Raw genomic sequence first — 19996 nt, forward strand, 5'->3', positions numbered from 1 at the left:
AACTTTATTTTCTCCCTCTCAAACTGCAGGGAGAATTCTATCATATTATGATCACTGCCTCATAAGGGTTCCTTTACCTTGAATTCATTTATCAAATCTGGATCATTACATAACACCCAATTCACAATTATTGTTCCCTTAATAGGCTCAACCACAAGCTGCTCTAAAAAAAAGCTCTCTCATAGACATTCTACAAATTCCCTCTCTTGGGATCTAGCACCAACCTGATTTTAGGAAAATAGATTGATGATAGATAGGGGGAAATGTGATAAAGAAGCTGGAATCATGGCTCCTGCAACAGTAAGAACATGTTGGCAGTGTTGATCTCAGTCAGGCTCTTTCACGGGTCTGTTAAGAATGATTTCTTATAGATGCTCTATGAACTCAGAAGTTGTGAGTTTGTCAAAGTGGACAAGTAGAAATAATTATTATATGTTAATGAGGATAAATGAGTAATTTGGGAGTTTTTTTATCTCTATTTTTGCACTAATTTAATTTAAATATTTAATATATATACTAACTGTAATTCATGTTTTTTTTCTATTATGTATTGCATTGTACTGCTGCTGCAAAGACAACAAATTTCACAACATATGCTGGTGATATTAAACCTGATTCTGATTCTGAAAATCTAGAATTAACTTAGTAAGCAGGAAATATTCAAAAAGTAGTCCTTAAATTGAAAGAATAAATTCATCTGCAATACATTAAACATATTTTGTATACAGTATGAATTCCTTTTCTATTCCATTTGACTTGCCTTTTGTGCAGATGGCCCATACTGTTATCCAGCAGAATTTCCAAACTTTACTGTCGTTGCATTTTAGAGTAAGATTGCATATCGATGTTACATATCTGTGAATGATGTAAGGGTCAATAAACTAAATAGATTTGTAAACCTTCCATGGACAACTTTGATTTTTTAAAATCTGCTTATTCAAAAGGAGAGAAAACATAATGAATAGCAAATTTTGTAATTATTTTTCACATGATCATAAAATATAGGAGTAAAACCTGATGGCCATTGTGCCATGTTTGTCTGAAATAAACAAATCTGCCTTTCATCAGTTTGATTAAGCTTTTTGTTATTCTTCTACAGCTGTAAGTATTTTTTGCAAAACATTCTAAATTACTACTTTGTTTACAAGTCAAACTGAGTCAACCCATTGTTTCAGTCAGTCCTCAAAATTTATAGTAAAACAGTTCTGCCTACAGACACTAAATGTGCAAATGTATAAGGAAGCATGTGTGTCGAAGTGCCTATTCAGTTGCAGATTGGTCTGACTCATGACAACATACTTATCACACGGTCAAGATGGACCAAAGACGTGCCTGCATTTAGTTCCTTAACTCATGTGCAGTATTTATTTTACATTTTTACCCTACCCAAGAGCTGTAGGATCATTATCAGCACTCTCCATCTGACAAATATGGAATGTAAAATAACTGATTGCATTGTTCTGTTTGCAAGGTCATAAGGTGGATTTTTGTGTTGATTGGCCTTTGTTAGTTTTTCATTTTGCTACTGCTGCACAGTGTACTGCTTATAAAGAGAGTAGATAAGTGAATTAAGAAGGTAACATTTGATTTAGTTTTGTGCAAGGAGTTCTACTTCAATCATATATACTTCCAGAAGTTTCTACAAAATAACTCAAGCTTTAAATGCAGATAACACCAGAGAAGTCAAAATGAGTTATTTAACCCTATCAGCCTTTTCGCCATTCAACCAAATGTCTTTTTCAGATTTTGCTTCACAGAAATGTCATCATGTAGCTTGGGAGATTCAAGAGGTTCTAAACTACATCATGTTCACAGAAATAGATTTTTTTAAAGCACATTACAGGAACTCAGTTGGATCCATTTAAACCACTTAGATTATCATTGAATTTTAAAGGCCTGGGGCAGGAGTGCACAATTGTGAATTGTAGGTGATGAGAGCATTTAACAATTAGTAGTTGATAAGAGATGAAGCCTGCCAAGGATGAATCCTGCTCCATCAACAATGTTGTGTTGAATGAGTGGAGCAGGTTGGCTGGGAAGATTGAGATTTAATTGCAGACAATCAGTAATATGAGCAAATATGTTACAAGTGTGACCCTGGTTAGTTTATGTTATACCACCAATTAAGTAAAACAAAAAAATCAGAATCAGGTTTAATATTATTGGCATATATCATGAAATTTCTTAACTTTATGGGGGCGGTATTATGTCCCTGTAAATATATATAGATACATAAATAAATATAGAAAAAAATTCAATTACACTAATATATGTGTATCTTAAATAGTTAGATTAATTGTGGAATTGAATTTAGGAGCCGAGAGGTAATGTTGCAGCTATATAGGACCCTGGTCAGACCCCATTTGGAGTACTGTGCTCAGTTCTGGTCTCCTTACTACAGGAAGGACGTGGAAACCACAGAAAGGGTGCAGAGGAGACTTACAAAGATGTTGCCTGGATTGGGGAGCATGCCTTATGAGAATAGGTTGAGTGAACTTGGCTTTTTCTCCTTGGAGTGAAGGAGGATGAGAGGTGTACAAGATGATGAGAGGTATTGATCGTGTGGATAGTCAGAGGCTTTTTCCCAGGGCTGAAATGGTTGCCACAAGAGGACACAGGTTTAAGGTGCTGGGGAGTAGGTACAGAGGAGATGTCAGGGGTAAGATTTTATTATTAATTGTCTATAATTACTTAAATTGAATTGGAACTTTATTCAAAGGTTCATTTATTATCAAAGTATGCAACTGAGAAATTCTTGTCCTCCAGATAGCCATGAAACCAAGAAAGAAAAGAATAGTGGCACAATCATCAGCCCCCCAAATCCCTCCTCCCCAGACAGACACAAAAGTGAGAAAAATCAGGTGAAAAGCACAGAATTAAAAAAAACCATGACTGATTTTTAAAAGTCCACATCCATATTCAAAATGCAGGGACATTCTCCGGGCACAGCAGCAGCAGCCTTTCCCATCTCTTAACAGCAGAGTGATCCTCCAGTGATCAAAAGGCAGGCTCTCCTCTCTGGTAGCAGAGTGATACCCCAGCAATCAAAAAGCAGTCTCCCCTTTCCGAATGCAGAACACTCCCCCCCCCCCCCCCCCCCCACCTCCAGAGATCAAAAGACAGGTAGGTAGCCGGCACTCATCTTCTGCACTCACCTTGATGTTTCAATTACCCTCATCCCTTTATCGGCAAACAATGGAAGCTTTGATCAGCAAAGTGAGTCACATTGGCTCACATCCTATCCTGAAGCCTGCTCACCTCAAGGTTTGCGCACGCCGCATCTGCCTCCTGAAATCCGCTTGGAGGTGGCAGAGTGCTGCTGAAACACCCAAGCAATTTCCATATTGCAAATCACAGACTCCAACAGTTCCAGGAACTCATTCAAGATGAAGAACAAACGTAAAAGACATAAAAGAAATGAAATATGTGGTTTCATGATCTACCAAAAGATAACGACCGAAGGAGCATTGTACTCAGGTGCCATCTTGACTGGAAGATGACCATTTCAATGTGAATATTAGATATATGTCAAATTCTGGTGCAAGACGTAAATTGGTATGGCAAGGTCTTCTGTTTGTTATTCAGAGATGCAAATTAATAAATTGTTTCCAATTTTCCAAAAATGCTCAAAAATCCAGGATATCGTGGCTTGAAGTTCCCAGATCAACAAAAATTTACAATTGCCTGTAAAATACATAATTGGGTTGGTTTGTTTTATTTTGAAACAAATTTATCCTCAAATACTAATATGTCATGATTTAAATTGGTAGTGAAAGAATGCAAGATAAATAACAAAATGCTGAAAACATTCAACAGATCAGACAAAATCTGCAGAAAAAAACAATTGTTCTTTTAGGTCAATGGCTTTCTGTTTCCCTTTCCACAAATGCTTGACCTTATGGCTGTTTCCAACGTTTCGTGATTTTATTTCATATTTCCAGTGTCTGCAGTTTTATTATTTTCATGGCCAGTCCATGCTTGCTCTAAGTGTACTTCTCTGTCTCTTTTCCCTTTAACTCTCTTATAGTTTAACTGACCCTCAGTCTTTGCTTTGAATATATTCATTAACTGTTTCACTGCCTTCATAATTCTCTGGGGTAAAGAATTCAACAGATTCAGAGATTCAACCTCTGTGACTCCCGCAGAGGTTCCTAACCTGTGTCCATTGACCCCTCAGTTAATAGCATAAAAAAAGGTTGGAAATCCCTGCAAGGGAACAAGTTCCTTTTATCATCTTAAGTGAGTGACCTCAATCTGAAACTCTTCCCCACCCAAACCCCCCACTGCCTCATCCCTTCAAACATTCCTTTGGCATCTACCTCTTTGGAATCTTATTAGGTTCAATAAAATCGCATCTCATTTTTCTATACTCCAATGGAGTAGAATAATCAAAACTTACTTGACCTCATCCCTCTGACGTGTGAGCTCTCTGTCCATCACACACAGCAGCAATTTAAAGTCAAGTATTCACACCAAGTCCAAACAACAGAAAATCTGCAGATGCTGGAAATTCAAGCAACACACACAAAATACAGGAGGAACTCCGCAGGCCAGGCAACATCTACGGAAAAGTGTAAACAGTCGAAATGTTTTGGGCTAAGACCCTTCATCAGGATGAAACTTCCTCGGAGGCAAAAGTCCTGATGAAGGGTCTCCGCCTGAAATGTCTACTGTTTACTCTTTGTCATAGATGTTGCCTGGCCTGCTGAGTTCTTCAGCATTTTGTGTTTTATTCGCATCAAGTGTTTAAGTGACATTCCCATTGTACTAAATTATATAAACTCAAAACTGATTCAGCAGGTTACAGCTGGTCTGCTGTGGCTATCAACAATAACAAATGCGTATTCCATCATAATATGCAATCTCGCTGTGTGGCATATCCCTCATTCTGTCATTAGGAAGATGTCATCTCAACCCTGATTCAATGCAGAGCGCAGAAGAGTATGCCATTTTTACTGACATATTGAGGTGCTAATATGGCAAAGCTGCAATATGTGTTACATATATGATAATCATATAACTGACTGAGTAAAGCAAAAGATCTGTAGTATTTCCTCATCTTGTCACAAATCGTGATGGCTAGTGGCTAGTAGAAAGATGTATCCAAGATAAAATGCATCCTCAAAAACAAATTAAGTGACAAAGACTGCACAAAGGTTTTGTAATCATCAACCAATGTGGTATAAAGAAAAGACTGAGATGACCAATTTACTACACCTGTCCCTACACCTCCTCTCTTACCACCATTCAGGGCCCCAAACAGTCCTTCCAGGTGAGGCAACACTTCACTTGTGAGTCTGTTGGGGTCATCTATTGCATCCGGTGCTCCCGGTGTGGCCTCCTCTACATCGGCGAGACCCGACGCAGATTGGGAGACTGCTTCGTCGAGCACCTCCGCTCCGTCCGCCACAACAGACAGATAGACAGACATACTTTATTGATCCCGAGGGAAATTGGGTTTTGTTGCAGCTGCACCAACCAAGAATAGTGTAGAAATATAGTAATATAAAACCATAAATAATTAAATAATAATAAGTGCCAAGTGGATCAACAGACAGGATCTCCTGGTTGCCACCCACTTCAACTCTGCTTCACATTCCCATTCAGATATGTCCATACATAGCCTCCTCTACTGCCATGATGAAGCCAAACAGGTTGGAGGAGCAACACCTCATTATACTGTCTGGGTAGCCTCCAGCCCCTTGGTATGAATATCGAATTCTCCAACTTCTGGTAGTTCCCTCCCTCTCCCTTCACCCATCCCACTTTCACTCTGCCTCCTCTTCTAGCTGCCTATCACCTCTCTCATGATTCTGCTGCCTTCTACTACCCATAGTGCTTTCCCCTTACATTCCTTCTTCACCTTTCCTGCCTATCCCCTCCCTGCTTCCCCTCCCCCACCTCTGGATCTTTCCTCTGATTGGTTTTTCACCTTGCACCTTTCGCCCTCCCCCCACCTTCTTTATGGGGCCCCTGCCTCCTCCTCCTTCAGTCCTGATGAAGGGTCTCGGCCCGAAACGTTGACTGCTCATTTCAACTGATGCTGTCCGACCTGCTGAGTTCATCCAGCTTGTTTGTACGTCTTGATTTGACCACAGCAATTGCAGTATACTTTGTGTTTACTATTAAAGCTATGGGTCCAAACTAGATTTGCTTAATAGAATATTGTTATATAATGCCTATAAGTGAGGGTGTTTGCTAATTGCACAATTTCATATTCTATTCAAAACTACTCAGAGGAAGGAGCCCAGAGCTACAAACAATATCTGGGCAATATTTACACGTGCTGATATGTAGCATGAATGTTAGCCACTAGAATGTCAGGCAGTAGTTACCTACCCTTGGTCATCTGTAGAATGCCCATCATCAAGTTTGTTCCATTGAATATTGTGGGGATCACCACTGTTTTGAAACTGGATCTTTAAGAGTGGTCAGTGGGTCGCTTACTGCCACCTGAAATCTTTATCACCAAACACAGGCAGAAGTTAGGAGCTTGATAGAACGCTTTACTTACATGAGTGAATGCAGCTCCAACAATGTTATTTAAGAACCTCAAAGCCATTCTGTCCATTAAGGAACTCGTGTATTCATTCCCTTTTACTCTCAGTTTTTAGGACTATTGTGTGTATAGTTAACAAAATGCACTACAGTAATTTCCTAATCTACTCCAATAGCACCTCCTAAACCTGCAACATCTACTATCAAGGACAGCAGGCATTTGTGAATAACACCAACTGCAGATTCTTCTCTATCCTTATCAAAATGCTCTTCTTTCTCCATTAGCTCCATGTGTAAATCCTAAATGGTTCCTCAATGTCGGTATAGATGCAATAAATAGGCTGTAGAGGGTGGTGTTAAAGGTAATTGAGGGTAATTAGAGATGGATAATAATGCAGGTTTTGCCAACAATGCCCACTTTACAAAAGATGAAATAAACTAAAAAGAAACTTAAGCATTTAAGAACTGTGTTTAAAAGAGGCATTCTGTTCTTAATTTGACATCAGTTATTTGGTGCTTTTTAAGTATTCTCTTTTTCTTGGTTTAAATTCTCTATGTTGAGTTTATATATACACTCAAAAAAAATTAAAATACCAGCAATACTGGGATTTGGAAATAAAACACAGCCAACCCAAGCATTGCCATAGAGCATGTATGGCCTGTGGGTCAGTATCTGTTTTCACTTGCATTTATGTATATTTTATAATTAATGTAGTCAAACATGTCAAAGGACTTAAAGGGTATTAGCAAACATAATTTAGTGCTGTATCTCCAACACCATTAGGCTGAGCACGGGGGCCCCCACCCCAGGGCTGTGTGCTCAGTCCACTGCTGTTCACTCTGCTGACCCACGACTGTGCTGCAACACACAGCTCAAACCACATCATCAAGTTCGCCGATGACACGACCGTGGTGGGTCTCATCAGCAAGAATGACGAGTCAGCTTACAGAGAGGAAGTGCAGTGGCTAACGGACTGGTGCAGAGCCAACAACCTGTCTCTTAATGTGAACAAAACAAAAGAGATGGTTGTTGACTTCAGGAGGGAACGGAGTGACCACTCCCCGCTGAACATCAACGGCTCCTCAGTAGAAATCATTAAGAGCACCAAATTTCTTGGTGTTCACCTGGCAGAGAATCTCATCTGGTCCCTCAACACCAGCTCCATAGCAAAGAAAGCCCATCAGCGTCTCTACTTACTGCGAAGGCTGAGGAAAGTCCATCTCCCACCCCCCATCCTCATCACATTCTACAGGGGTTGTACTGAGAGCATCCTGAGCAGCTGCAACACTGCCTGGTTCAGAAATTGCACCATATCGGATTGTAAGACCCTGCAGCGGATAGTGAGGTCAGCTGAGAAGATCATCGGGGTCTCTCTTCCCGCCATCACGGACATTTACACTACACGCTGCATCCGCAAAGGAAACAGCATTATGAAGGACCCCATGCACCCCTCATACAATCTCTTCTCCCTCCTGCCATCTGGGAAAAGGCTCCAAAGCATTCGGGCTCTCACGACCAGACTATGTAACAGTTTCTTCCCCCAAGCTATCAGAGCAACCACTCCATTCCCTTCTGCACTTTATGCAGTCCTGTGTAGGTCTGTAGTCTAGTATAGCTTTCTCTTTTTTTTTTACGTAGTTCAGTCCAGTTTTTGTACTGTGTCATGTAACACCATGGTCCTGAAAAACGTTGTCTCATTTTTACTATGTACTGTACCAGCAGTTATGGTCAAAATGACAATAAAAGTGACTTGACTTGACTAACACCCAAGCAAATATTATGACAGATTATTTTTGAGGAAGATTTTAAATTGTGCTATTGAAGGAAAGACAGTTGGAGCATGGTAAGGAGTACATTCCTGAGTTTCTGGCTTTGGCAGCTGAAAGCACATTTATCTTAATGGAGCAATTAAATTTCAGAGTATTCAGATGAGTGCAGTATCTCACAGGGTTCAATGTCATTGTCAAAATTAGAATAATGCATCAAAGCTACTTTTATTGAGATCACATTCTTTCACCGTATGTTGATAAAGCTTTTGTTTAGTTGAGGACTAATTAGTGGACAGTTATTTGCTGAAACTAACCAGGGTGAAATTTGAAGTGCTGATGTATGGTTGCAAAGCCACTCACCATGTCCTTGTACTCTTGTACTTAATTGCCCCAAAGCAGAACATTTTTGACTAACATCAGTGTGGTATAATTTATCAATGTTGCTTAGTCTGTCAGTTGTATAACTAATTTTAAAGACATCTCTTAGAATATAGAAAGTGTTAAATATTTGTCATATTAAATATCAAACCTTAAGACTTTAAATTGCATTTTCCACTGTCTGCACATTTTGTAAATGTGACTGGCTTCTGGTAAACTTCAGAGTGAGGATTTTCAATATCTGAATTATTCTTTAAGAACAGAGTCCTATAGAATATGTCAAAGATTGATGTGATGAGCAATTAAAATATTTCTAATCAAAATTATTCAAATACGTAATCCATAAATGCTCTAAATCGCATGAAAGAGGTAAACAAAATAAATGTAAGAATGTATGACTGATCTTTGGAACTTGCCACTGTAGAATTAACTCATACTCCCGTCTTAAATTCCACCATGTGCTGAGCGATTGTCTTGACCCAGTGTTGTGTCACATAAACACACCTCCTTTCTTAGTTCTCTAAGGCACAGAAGCAGGTGGTGGTACTCGCCCATTTCTGATGGTTTTACAAGTAACAACAGTCTAGAAATTGAAATTGAATAGATATATTATGCAGTCAGGAATTCAAATATCAATGGTCAAAGCATAACTCATCATTTAGTAGAGTTGAGTAATTTTGTATTGTTTGAATGTTAATTTTTTGAGAACTGACTATGCAATTACTAAATAGCATACATGTGGTTTGTCTTTTCTAAATTCAACCTGAAGTACTTTTGATGCAAATTTAGTTTTATTGCTTGAAAACTGCACTACAGTCACTTTTTTCATTGTAATTTTAGGAGAAGCCATTGTCCAGATCATTGCAAAGAGGTGAAGATTTACAGTTTGATCAGGTAAACAGAATGTTGTGTTTTGAAATCGTGAAAAATTCTAATTGTGAAGTATTGTATTTGTTACATCGAGAAGACTTTGACATTTTAATTTGTACACCCCAGAAACAATATTCTGAGTTACTGTGTATTGTTTGTATTATGTCAGTAGCTTACAATTTAATTCAATTCATGAGAAAATCCAAGATGTTAATATCTAATCTGCATTATCCAAAATGTTATCTTACTTGTATAAATCATGTTGCTATTTGAGCCATAGTTATCACAGAATTTTAACCCTCACATGGAAAATATTGACTTTTAGTGTACTTAATGATTTGAATATTTTACTACGTTACGGTTATGTAAGCATTTCATTATGCTTGATGTAACTGGACAACACTTATTGAGGTAGGTCACCATGCTTTTCTTTGGCACTGGTACAATAATGTCTTTTAAGCAGCTGGGAACCTCAGACCTCAGAGGTGAGAGGTTGAATATGTCCATAAATATTCCAGCTAGTTAGTCTGCATGGATCTTTAGTACTGCTGCAACACCTAATAATTGTGTGTTGAATAAAAACGTCGTTCAGCTTGTATTGTGTTCACAGAAGATACCTGTGAAATATAGTTTTGGGACAAGAGCCTTGATTGATTTTTCTCTTACTCTCAATAAATTTGAACTGCCGAGACTGCTTTTGAAGACCTTTACTTTGCTTGAAAGCCACTATTCCAGGACAGAAAACAATTGAACCTAGCTTTCCTTGTGCAAGTTCTCCATTCATATACTGAGCAATGCATTTAATAACCGCTGTTTCTGCATAAGTAAACTTGAAAGGTTTATGTCATAAAATTTTGATAAATTGGAAGGTCATTATGAAAATTTAAGAAGTTTGTTGCCATAAGGTAACCAAATTGAAAGAAGATTGAATATCAAAAAGGATATTGTACAATTCATCCATTTAAAGATTGCTTCATAAATAATTAATGTGAGCAGTTTCCAGAATGAAAGCCTATGTTGTGGGTGATGCATGTGAAAAGAATTAGTTGGAATCCATTCTTGCGAGCTTTTATTTTTACATCAAGTGCTGACTCTCCTTGGGGCTTGCTACTTTGAAGTAGCCATACTCAGAAGAATGAATATTAGTAGTGCCACATCTGAGAGCATCAACAGAAACTTGATACTGCAATATTAGGCCTTGCTCGTCTCCAGCATCTGGAATGTGAAGCTGATCCCAGCATATCCTCACATTCCTTCTTTTGCCCTCCACATAATGGCCCACAGCCAACAATCTATTTTAAAACTCTCCTCTCTTCTGCTATCTTGCAAGTATTCGACAAGTGTACAGACCTTGTTATTAGGACTGAAGCAAAGTTTCAAAGTGCATTTATTATCAAAGTATAAATCTGAGATTCAGCCTCCTGCAGGCAGCCACAAAACAAAGAAACACTATGGAACCCGTTCAAAATCTAGTGCGCGGCTATATCCTCTATGCAATTAGGTAAAGCTCCGGGACCTGATGGTTATACGGTAGAATTTTACAAGACTTTTCATGAAATGCTTATACCACATCTTCATCAAACGTTTACCGATTCTACATCCTCTGGGAACCTTCCTAAAACTTTTTATGAAGCACTAATTTCATTGATTCCAAAAAATGGATAAGACCCACTGGAATGTGTATCCTATAGACCTATTTCTTTACTGAATGTAGATTTTAAACCCTGTCTAAGATTCTAGCAAATAGACTTGAGAATATCTTGCCTAATGTTATCTCAAACGATCAAACAGGATTTATAAAAAAAAGTACTCAAATTTTAATATTCGAAGATTGTTAAATATCATTTATTCCCCCTCAGCCAAAGAATCTGAATGTATTGTATCTTTGGATGCAGAGAAAGCCTTTGATAGGGTGGAGTGGCCTTATCTATTTCAGGTTTTGAAGAGGTTCAATTTTGGTCTAGGATTTATTTCCTGGATTAAACTGATTTATCATGCTCCGGTAGTTGCGGTTCTAACTAATAATCAAAAGTCTCCTTACTTTAGATTATATAGAGGAACCCGTCAGGGTTGTCCCCTCAGTCCTTTATTATTTAATTTGGCTTTAGAACCACTTGCTATTGCTCTTAGGGATTCTAATTCTGTGCAGGGTATTAGGAGAGGGGATAAATTACATAAGGTTTCGTTATGGAATTTAGTACTTTTTCAGGATATAAACTTAATTTACATAAAAGTGAATTTTTCCTATTAATAATTATTCTGATTATTATGATCAAATACCTTTTAATATTGCCAAAAACCATTTTACTTACCTTGGTATCAAAATTACAAAAAATTTTAAAGACCTATATAGGTATAGTTTCTCCCCTTTAGTTGAATATACGCAACAGGCGCTTTCTAAATGGTCACCTATGTCGATGTCATTGATAGGTCGAATAAATGCTATAAAAATGGTTATTCTACCGAAATTTTTATATATATTTCAAGCAGTTTCCTCTTTTGTTCCAAAAACATTTTTTGATAAAATAGATTCTCTGATTTTGTCTTATGTTTGGAATAATAAAAGCTCTAGAGTGAATAAACTTTTATTGCAAAAATCAAAAAAAGATGGAGGACTGGCTTTACCAAACTTTAGTTTCTATTATTGGGCAATTAATATTCGTTATATTACTTTTTGGACTTATGATATAGATGACCAAGATCGCCCTTCATGGTTACAGCTGGAGGAAAATTCAGCAATGGGGTTTTTGTTAGCTTCTTTATTAGGAGCTCCTCTTCCGTTTTCACTCTCCAGAATAGGTAGACAAGCTCTTAACCCTATTGTTAAACATACTTTAAAAATTTGGTTTCAATTTGGCGGTGTTAGCTGTGAGGAGGATGCTAAGAGGATGGCGGTGTTAGCTGTGAGAAGGATGCTAAGAGGATGCAGGGTGACTTGGATAGGTTAGATGAGTGGGCAAATTCATGGCAGATGCAATTTAATGCGGATAAATGTGAGGTTATCCACTTTGGTTGCAAGAACAGGAAAACAGATTATTATCTGAACGGTGGCCGATTAGGAAAAGGGGAGATGCAACGAAACCTGGGTGTCATTGTACACCAGTCATTGAAGGTGGGTATGCAGGTACAGCAGGTGGTGAAAAAGGCAAATGGTATGTTGGCATTCATAGCAAAAGGACTTGAGTACAGGAGCAGGGAGGTTCTACTGCAGTTGTACAAGGCCTTGGTGAGACTGCACCTAGAATATTGTGTGCAGTTTTGGCCCCCTAATCTGAGGAAAGACATTCTTGCCATAGAGGGAGTACAGAGAAGGTTCACCAGATTGATTCCTGGGATGGCAGGACTTTCATATGAAGAAAGACTGGATCGACTAGGCTTATACTCACTGGAATTTAGAAGATTGAGAGGGGATCTTATTGAAACGTATAAAATTCTAAAGGGATTGGACAGGCTAGATGCAGGAAGATTGTTTCCGATGTTGGGGAAGTCCAGAACGAGGGGTCACAGTTTAAGGATAAAGGGGAAGCCTTTTAGGACCGAGATGAGGAAAAACTTCTTCACACAGAGAGTGGTGAAGCTGTGGAATTCTCTGCCACAGGAAACAGTTGAGGCCGGTTCATTGGCTATATTTAAAGGGAAGTTAGATATGGCCCTTGTGGCTAAAGGGATCAGGGGGTATGGAGAGAAAGCAGGTACAGGGTTCTGAGTTGGATGATCAGCCATGATCATACTGAATGGCGGTGCAGGCTCGAAGGGCCAAATGGCCTACTCCTGCACCTATTTTCTATGTTTCTACTTTCTGGTAATATTTATTCTAATTTCTTTTTTAAACCATCAACTTTGGAAAAGGCTTTTTTAGCATAGAAAATTAAGGGAATAAAAACTTTTTTAGATTTGTTTTTACAAGACTGTTTAATGTCTTTCACAGTTAATGGATAAATATGATATCTCTAATACACATTTTTTCAGATATTTACAGGTTAGGAATTTTTTACGTGATTTTTTTTTACCGAATTACCCCTCGGCCTGCTCTTTAAATTTGGCTTATGTTATTTTTCAGTTTAAACCTTTTCAAAAACGATTGATAGCTATCATTTATAAACAGTCAATGAATGCTCGCATGTCACCTAATGATAGGGTTCAACGCACCTGGGAAGTAGAACTTCAACATTCACTTTCAGATAATCAATCGAGTAAAATTTATTATTTAGTCAATAATTCACCTATCTGCGCACGCCATATCTTAATTCAGTTTAAGATAGTACACAGGGCCCATATGTCCAAAGATAAATTGGCGCATATTTTTCCTAATATAAGCCCCATTTGTGACAGATGTAACGCAGAAGTGGCTACTCTAACTCATGGTTTGGTCATGTGTAAGTTTAAATAATTTTTGGAGGGATGTGTTTGGAATATTATCTAAAGTTATAGATATGGATGTTCAACCTAATCCACTTACAGCAATTTTTGGGATTATTCCAGAGGAAGCAAGCAAAGTGTCTGCTTCCGCCCAACGTGATAGCTTTTTCAACTTTACTGGCTAGGAGAGCTATTTTGCTACACTGGAAAGAATCTAACCCACCTACTGTTTTCTATTGGCTCTCCTCCATTATGTCATGTCTAAGCTTGGAGAAAATTAGAAGCCGGACATTTGATACATCCTTTAATTTTGAACAAGTCTGGCAACCCTTTATTCAATATTTTCACATGATTTAATTTATTTTTATCTATTTTCTTTCTTCTCTTTGGGGAAAATTCTTATCCATGAAGGTTCAGAGATGACTGGAAGGATGTTTTTTTCCTCTTTTTTTTCTAATTTTATCCTCAATTGGACTGCCTAATCTTTTTTTTTTGTTTCTGTTTAGTTAGTGGGGTTTTTTCTTTATCAATAAAATTTGCAATTTTTTAAAATGTTTGCTATGAGGAATTTTTTTAGACCATTGTATATATAACAGCATAATAATATTTTACCTATTTGATTTTGACATTATATCCTTGCAGTTTTTATTATTGCTGTTTATATGTATTTTATATTATTTATTTGCTAAACTTGTCCTCTGATTTGTATATTCTTTATTTGAAAATCAATAAAAAGATTGAAAAATGAAAACAAAATCTAGTGCGCGAAAACAAAAGCAAATTGCGTAATCGATTTTTTTAAAAAAAGCAAGCAAACAACAAATAGAATACCAAACATCAAACCAGACGACCAGGAGTATTCAGTTCAGCACTTGATGCTGGCCAACTGCAAAGCCAGTCTTTGCCAAAGCCCCCCAGTCCTTACCAATCGCCCTGATCAAACTGCTCAAAAACAGCAAAGAAAAAGTAACCAGTCCAGAAACCCATGCAACATGAACTTCAAAGTTCTCCAAAATAGGTCCATAGCTACAGGTCTTGCTGATCAACCCTTTCAACATGGATCCCAATACTCCTCTGATAGCAGCTAGTGAGAGGGAGAGGAAGACCAGTCAAGTGCCGGCAGATGGCACCAAACACCACCTATCATCTGCTCTCACTTTCATTGACTTCAACCTTGCTCGACACCTCAATCGGAGAGAAGCAATGGAGCCAATCATGGACTCGCGCCTTGCTTCCATACCTTCAGGCCACACAGTCTGCTCCCAACCTCATCGAACTCTTTTGAAGACCACAAGGTGCCAGATCTCTCAATTGATCCAAAATCACACCAGCAAAATGTAAATCAAAGGTTCCAATTGCTCACAGCTTAGTAGTAGTGTCATATTTGAAAGAAGACACGAGAAGTAAAAAAAAAAATTTAAGTAGATTTGTGAACAGTCTGCAGGACAGCTGTTAGTTGGGTTGTTCACTGGTGCTATTTTAGACCATTCAGTTGCCTCTGTTGCCTCCTCTTTGCCATGTTCATAACATCAAAACAGCTTCCACAACTCATGCCATATTTGTGTGCATTACCCACCTAGGTCTTTCAGTTGTTACATTGTCCTCTATAGGTCTTCCAAAGGTTATAATGTCCTACTTATTGACACCCCACATGAAGAAGTTCTCTGGAAGCCCAGTAGGATGGGTGGAGGTGGATTTGCAAGCTGCTCTTGGACTGCTGGAATGGGGCTTTTCCATTTTCCTTTTCTCTCCACCCCATCCCTCCCTGAACAAAGCTGAGCTGGGAGCACTGCTTAGCCTTACTCGCTCACTGTGCTCTTCATGAGCTGGCTCACTCTACCTTAATAACTGTTGCTGCAGTATTCTCCTACACATTGTTTGTGTTCATTTCCAACTTACTTACAGTTCATGTTATGAATCGTTCTCACGAATGAGACCCTGTCGTAACCTGACGACTGCAGTACCAAAATGTATCAAGATCCAACTTGCGATAAACACAGCTGCTTTCTGCCCTTTTTCTTTTACAACTTTTTTTACAACTACTGACAGATTTCCTTACTTATGGAAGTTTCACAATTTAATTCGCTGAGTAATATATTCATGCTCTGTCCTGCTCATGTAACGTTAATATTGTACATTTATCTGTTCTATGTTTTGGTCATAGTATTCAACAAAAGAATCATGCTTAAGAGCCTGGTTGACAAAGATCGGAGTAGGGGCAGCTTTCTCTTATTTACGTTGGTCATTACTACTATATAGCAAAGCTCAGAAAAGCCTGTCTGCTTTGGATAAGGCAGTCTGTTTGATTTCTACTCTTGGACTCTATAACCCCTCTATACTACCTTTGGATTCTTGGATCAGAGGATGTAGTTTAGAGGATGGAGAGTATTAAGTCCCCAAACTATACTCAGTGGCCACTTTATTCGGTATTTCCTATACTTAATGTTCAGAGATGTCTTTCTGCATACCACTGTTGTAACATGTGGCTTTTTAAGTTACTGTTGTCTTCCTGTCAGCTTGAACCAGTCTTGCCCTCTCCTCTGATTTCTCTCATTAACAAGATATTTTTGCCCACAAACTGCCACCCACTGGATATTTTTTTTTGTTTCTTCTATGCATCATTCTCTGTAAACTCTAGAGAATGTTGTGCATGAAAATCCCAGGGGATCAGCAGTTTTTGAAATACTCAAACCAGCCTGTCTGGCACCAAAAGTCATTCGAAGTCATTTGGATCACATTTCTTCCCTATACTGATGTTAGGTCTGAACACCAACTGAGCTTCTTGACCATGTCTGCATGCTTTTATGTATTGAGTTGTTGCCACATGATTGGCTGGTTAAGTATTTGAATTAATGAGCAGGTGTACACAATAAAGTAGGTACTGAGTGTAACTGAACAGCACTTCTCTGCATTTTGGCCCCTTGCCCCAAGATGTAGGAAAACACGCATTAAAATCATTCATTTAGTGCTGGATCAAAATTCTGGAAATATTGAGTTGGAATTAATCACTACAGAGATTACAGTAGTTCAAGAAACTCCTGTAAACCAACTAACAGTTCCTTTATTGGTGGTGAAGTCGTAGTGTCTAGAAATGTTTACTTTCAGTTACAAGGTTCCATGTCCCTAACCTCAGTACTCTGACTTGATGTCATTGAGCTTTAACTCTTAACTATAACTTCAACTCATATTTACTTCTAACTCCAACTCTGTGATCACTGGAAGAAGCTCATTCCCACCTCTGCAGGCAGTGAGCTAGTCCACAGCTTCATTGCAAGTCCCCACTCTCCCAAATGTCCTTTTTTCCTAATACAAAATCACTCTGTAACAATTGATAAATGAAAACTTTGCCATTTCATTGTATTGATTGCATCCATTTATTCCTCATGTTTATGTCTTCTAAACTTATTTTCATAGGAAAGACTGAGCTCATTAGCACCTTGAAAAGTTTTCACTGTAATAAACATTCATGTTTTGACTGACAGGGTACGGAGCAAAGGATTTGCCATGTTGGAGATTTCGAGGAGATTGATAGGTGTTGTTGCAAAACATTGTGCCAGGATTTTTTAAATGGCAGATAGAAAAGAAAATTATAGCTGTATAAAGAGGCAGAGGATAGACAGAGGTACTGGACAATCCCATGATAGAGTTCAGGTTGCATCCTTGATCAGGAAAGGTTTTTTTTAATATGATTTGCTGATCAGTGACTTGGGAAATCTGAATTATTTCAATCAATTACTCATTTAAAAATGTTTCCATGGGTCAAAGCTGTAAAATATGTTCAAATACAATATGGTTTAAGGATATCAGAAGACAATTTACAGCTAATGAACTTTTCCAGTTCCTCCTATCCCATGACTTGGTCACATGTCATATCATGTCGTAAGCTTTGCTGAGGCCAAACTCTGAAGTGGTTGTTGGTAAAGGTTGGGTTGCAGTCTTGGGATTTTGAGACGGGTTGGCCTTTAAGGAAGAAGAAAGCAAGGCTCGAGGAAGCACTTAGTTGTCAGTGGCCCATCAGGAAAAACAAGAGTGACCTTATTGTGTATTTATTATTTCAATAATATTTAAGTAGTGTGTAGCCTCCGTTAGTCTCGTGAGACCATGGATCTGCGCCCTCTCTAGGGTGCAGGCCTGGGTAGGGTTGTTTGGAAGACTGGCAGTTGCCCATGCAGCGAGTCTCACCTCTCCATGCCACTGATGTTGTCCAAGGGAAGGGCAAGGGCAGATACAGCTTAGCACCAGTGTTGTCACAGGAGTTGCCAGAACGAGGTTGAAGGCAACGTCGGACTGCCTTAGTGACTCCAGCTCCATGATTTACGTACAGTATTTAAATTCATTAATAGCATTGGCTTTATTTTAAGGTGTTTGGGTTTTTTTTCTTACTGTTTTGAAAGGTTGGTATCAAAATCAATAGCATAATAGGCTGCCTCAATATCATAAGTCCAAATGGTCTTTAAGAAAGAAGAACAGCAGTCCTTATATAGGTCAGATTTTGATCTCATTCCAGTCCTATGCCAATTTAGTTGAATTTTAACTAAAAATACAGTTTTGCATATAGGAATTTAAAATTAAGTAGCAAATGCTGTAAATTCGCAGTAGGCTAAGCATTTGCAAAGGAACAGCTAATGTTGCAACTGGGAGAAGTTAAGGTGGATAAGTGAGAAAAGTGGAATAAATGGAAATTCGGTGAAAGCATGGTACGAGAGATCAGATCAAAATAAGGGGCGAGAAAGCCAGGTGAAAAATGAGGATTAAATCCTGGTATATAACAAAAATTAAATCTGACAGAGCCGAAAACAAAAGGTGAATAATTATGTGACAGGGACGAAGGATTTGGGAGAAATCCCCGTGGATGTTGGAAATGTAAGTTACAAAAGCTGGCATAGTTGATTATCTGAAAATGCTGATCTTGGTCCAGAAAGCTGTTAATGTACCTTGTTGGAAAAATGAGGTAGTGAGTCATTTTTCCAGTATTGGCCAACTAAATAATTGACTCATTAGACAAGAAAACTAGATATTTTTGTTGAGCATCACAATAATTTGCACATACTCTTTTTCACTCATGCACAAAGTGACATTTATTGAATAAAATGTCAATAATCCCAATCAAGGCCAAGACAGTTAATAAGGAAAATCAGTACTACAAATGAATCCTACCTAAGGTGGCCTTGAGAATTGCAAGGATTGAACTCCAGTATTGATTGTTACAGTATTGCAGAGTTTCCGGAAGCCCAGAGTTGAGTTGGGAATCGAGCCAGGGCACAGTAATAAATGGGGAAGTACAGATTTTAATGTCTGAAATGCACAAACCTTGTGATATTTTGAACTCAGAGGATTTTATGACCATGTTTGTGATTTTCAGGTGATTAGCTCTATGAGCTCAGTAGCAGAACACTGCCTTCCGTCTTTACTACGCACCTTATTTGACTGGTACAGGCGGCAGAATGGAACAGAGGATGAATCCTATGAATATCGGCCGAGGTCAAGTACAAAATCAAAAGGGTACGTTTGTTTTACCTTTGGTTAGAGAAATAGAAAAATAAAGGAAATCATCTTTTTGTTTAGGGAATCATAACAATGTATAGCAGAGGAAGCCCATTCAACCCATTGTGTCAATGATGGTTTTAGGAGAAAAAGCTCTTCAAGATAATCCCAATTTTAAAATCTCAGCTACAAGTTTAAGTACAAGTTTATTGTCATCCTATTGTATATGTATACAACCAAATAAAACAACGTTCCTCTGGAAAACAGTACACCCACAAAACCTATATCACACACTGCACACGAAACAAAATATTACCATAAATTAATAAAATACAATTCAAACTACATGTGCACAGCACAGTTAGACAGTAGAAGTATAGCAAATAGTTTGCAGTCCTAGTGATGAGACCTTAGTGGTGACAGGGTATTCATTAGACTCACAGAAGAAGCTGTTACCCATTCTGGCAGACCTAGTCCTGGTGCTCCAGTATCTCCTGCTTGATTGTAGTGGGTCAAAGAGACTGTGGGATGGCTAATAGGGATCCTCAACAATGCTTCAGGCCCTTCTCTGCACCGCTGTCAGTAAATGTCACAAATAGTGGGGAGGGAGACCCTGGTAATCCTCTCGGTGGTTTTA

General features: G+C 38.4%; 1 protein-coding gene across 10 annotated transcripts in view; it reads left to right on the top strand.

Moving 5' to 3' along the window:
• Positions 1 to 19996, top strand: part of fryl (furry homolog, like) — a 333936-nt gene that overhangs the window by 115160 nt on the left and 198780 nt on the right. For all 10 annotated transcript variants that reach the window (XM_073064691.1, XM_073064693.1, XM_073064685.1 and 7 more), the window contains 2 exons: positions 9487 to 9540; positions 19238 to 19377. In XM_073064691.1, coding sequence (XP_072920792.1) covers positions 9487 to 9540; positions 19238 to 19377 — 194 coding nt within the window. The remainder of the gene's footprint in view (positions 1 to 9486; positions 9541 to 19237; positions 19378 to 19996) is intronic.

The sequence above is a fragment of the Hemitrygon akajei genome, chromosome 13, assembly GCF_048418815.1.
Source record: "Hemitrygon akajei chromosome 13, sHemAka1.3, whole genome shotgun sequence".
NCBI classification, from domain to species: Eukaryota; Metazoa; Chordata; class Chondrichthyes; order Myliobatiformes; family Dasyatidae; genus Hemitrygon; species Hemitrygon akajei.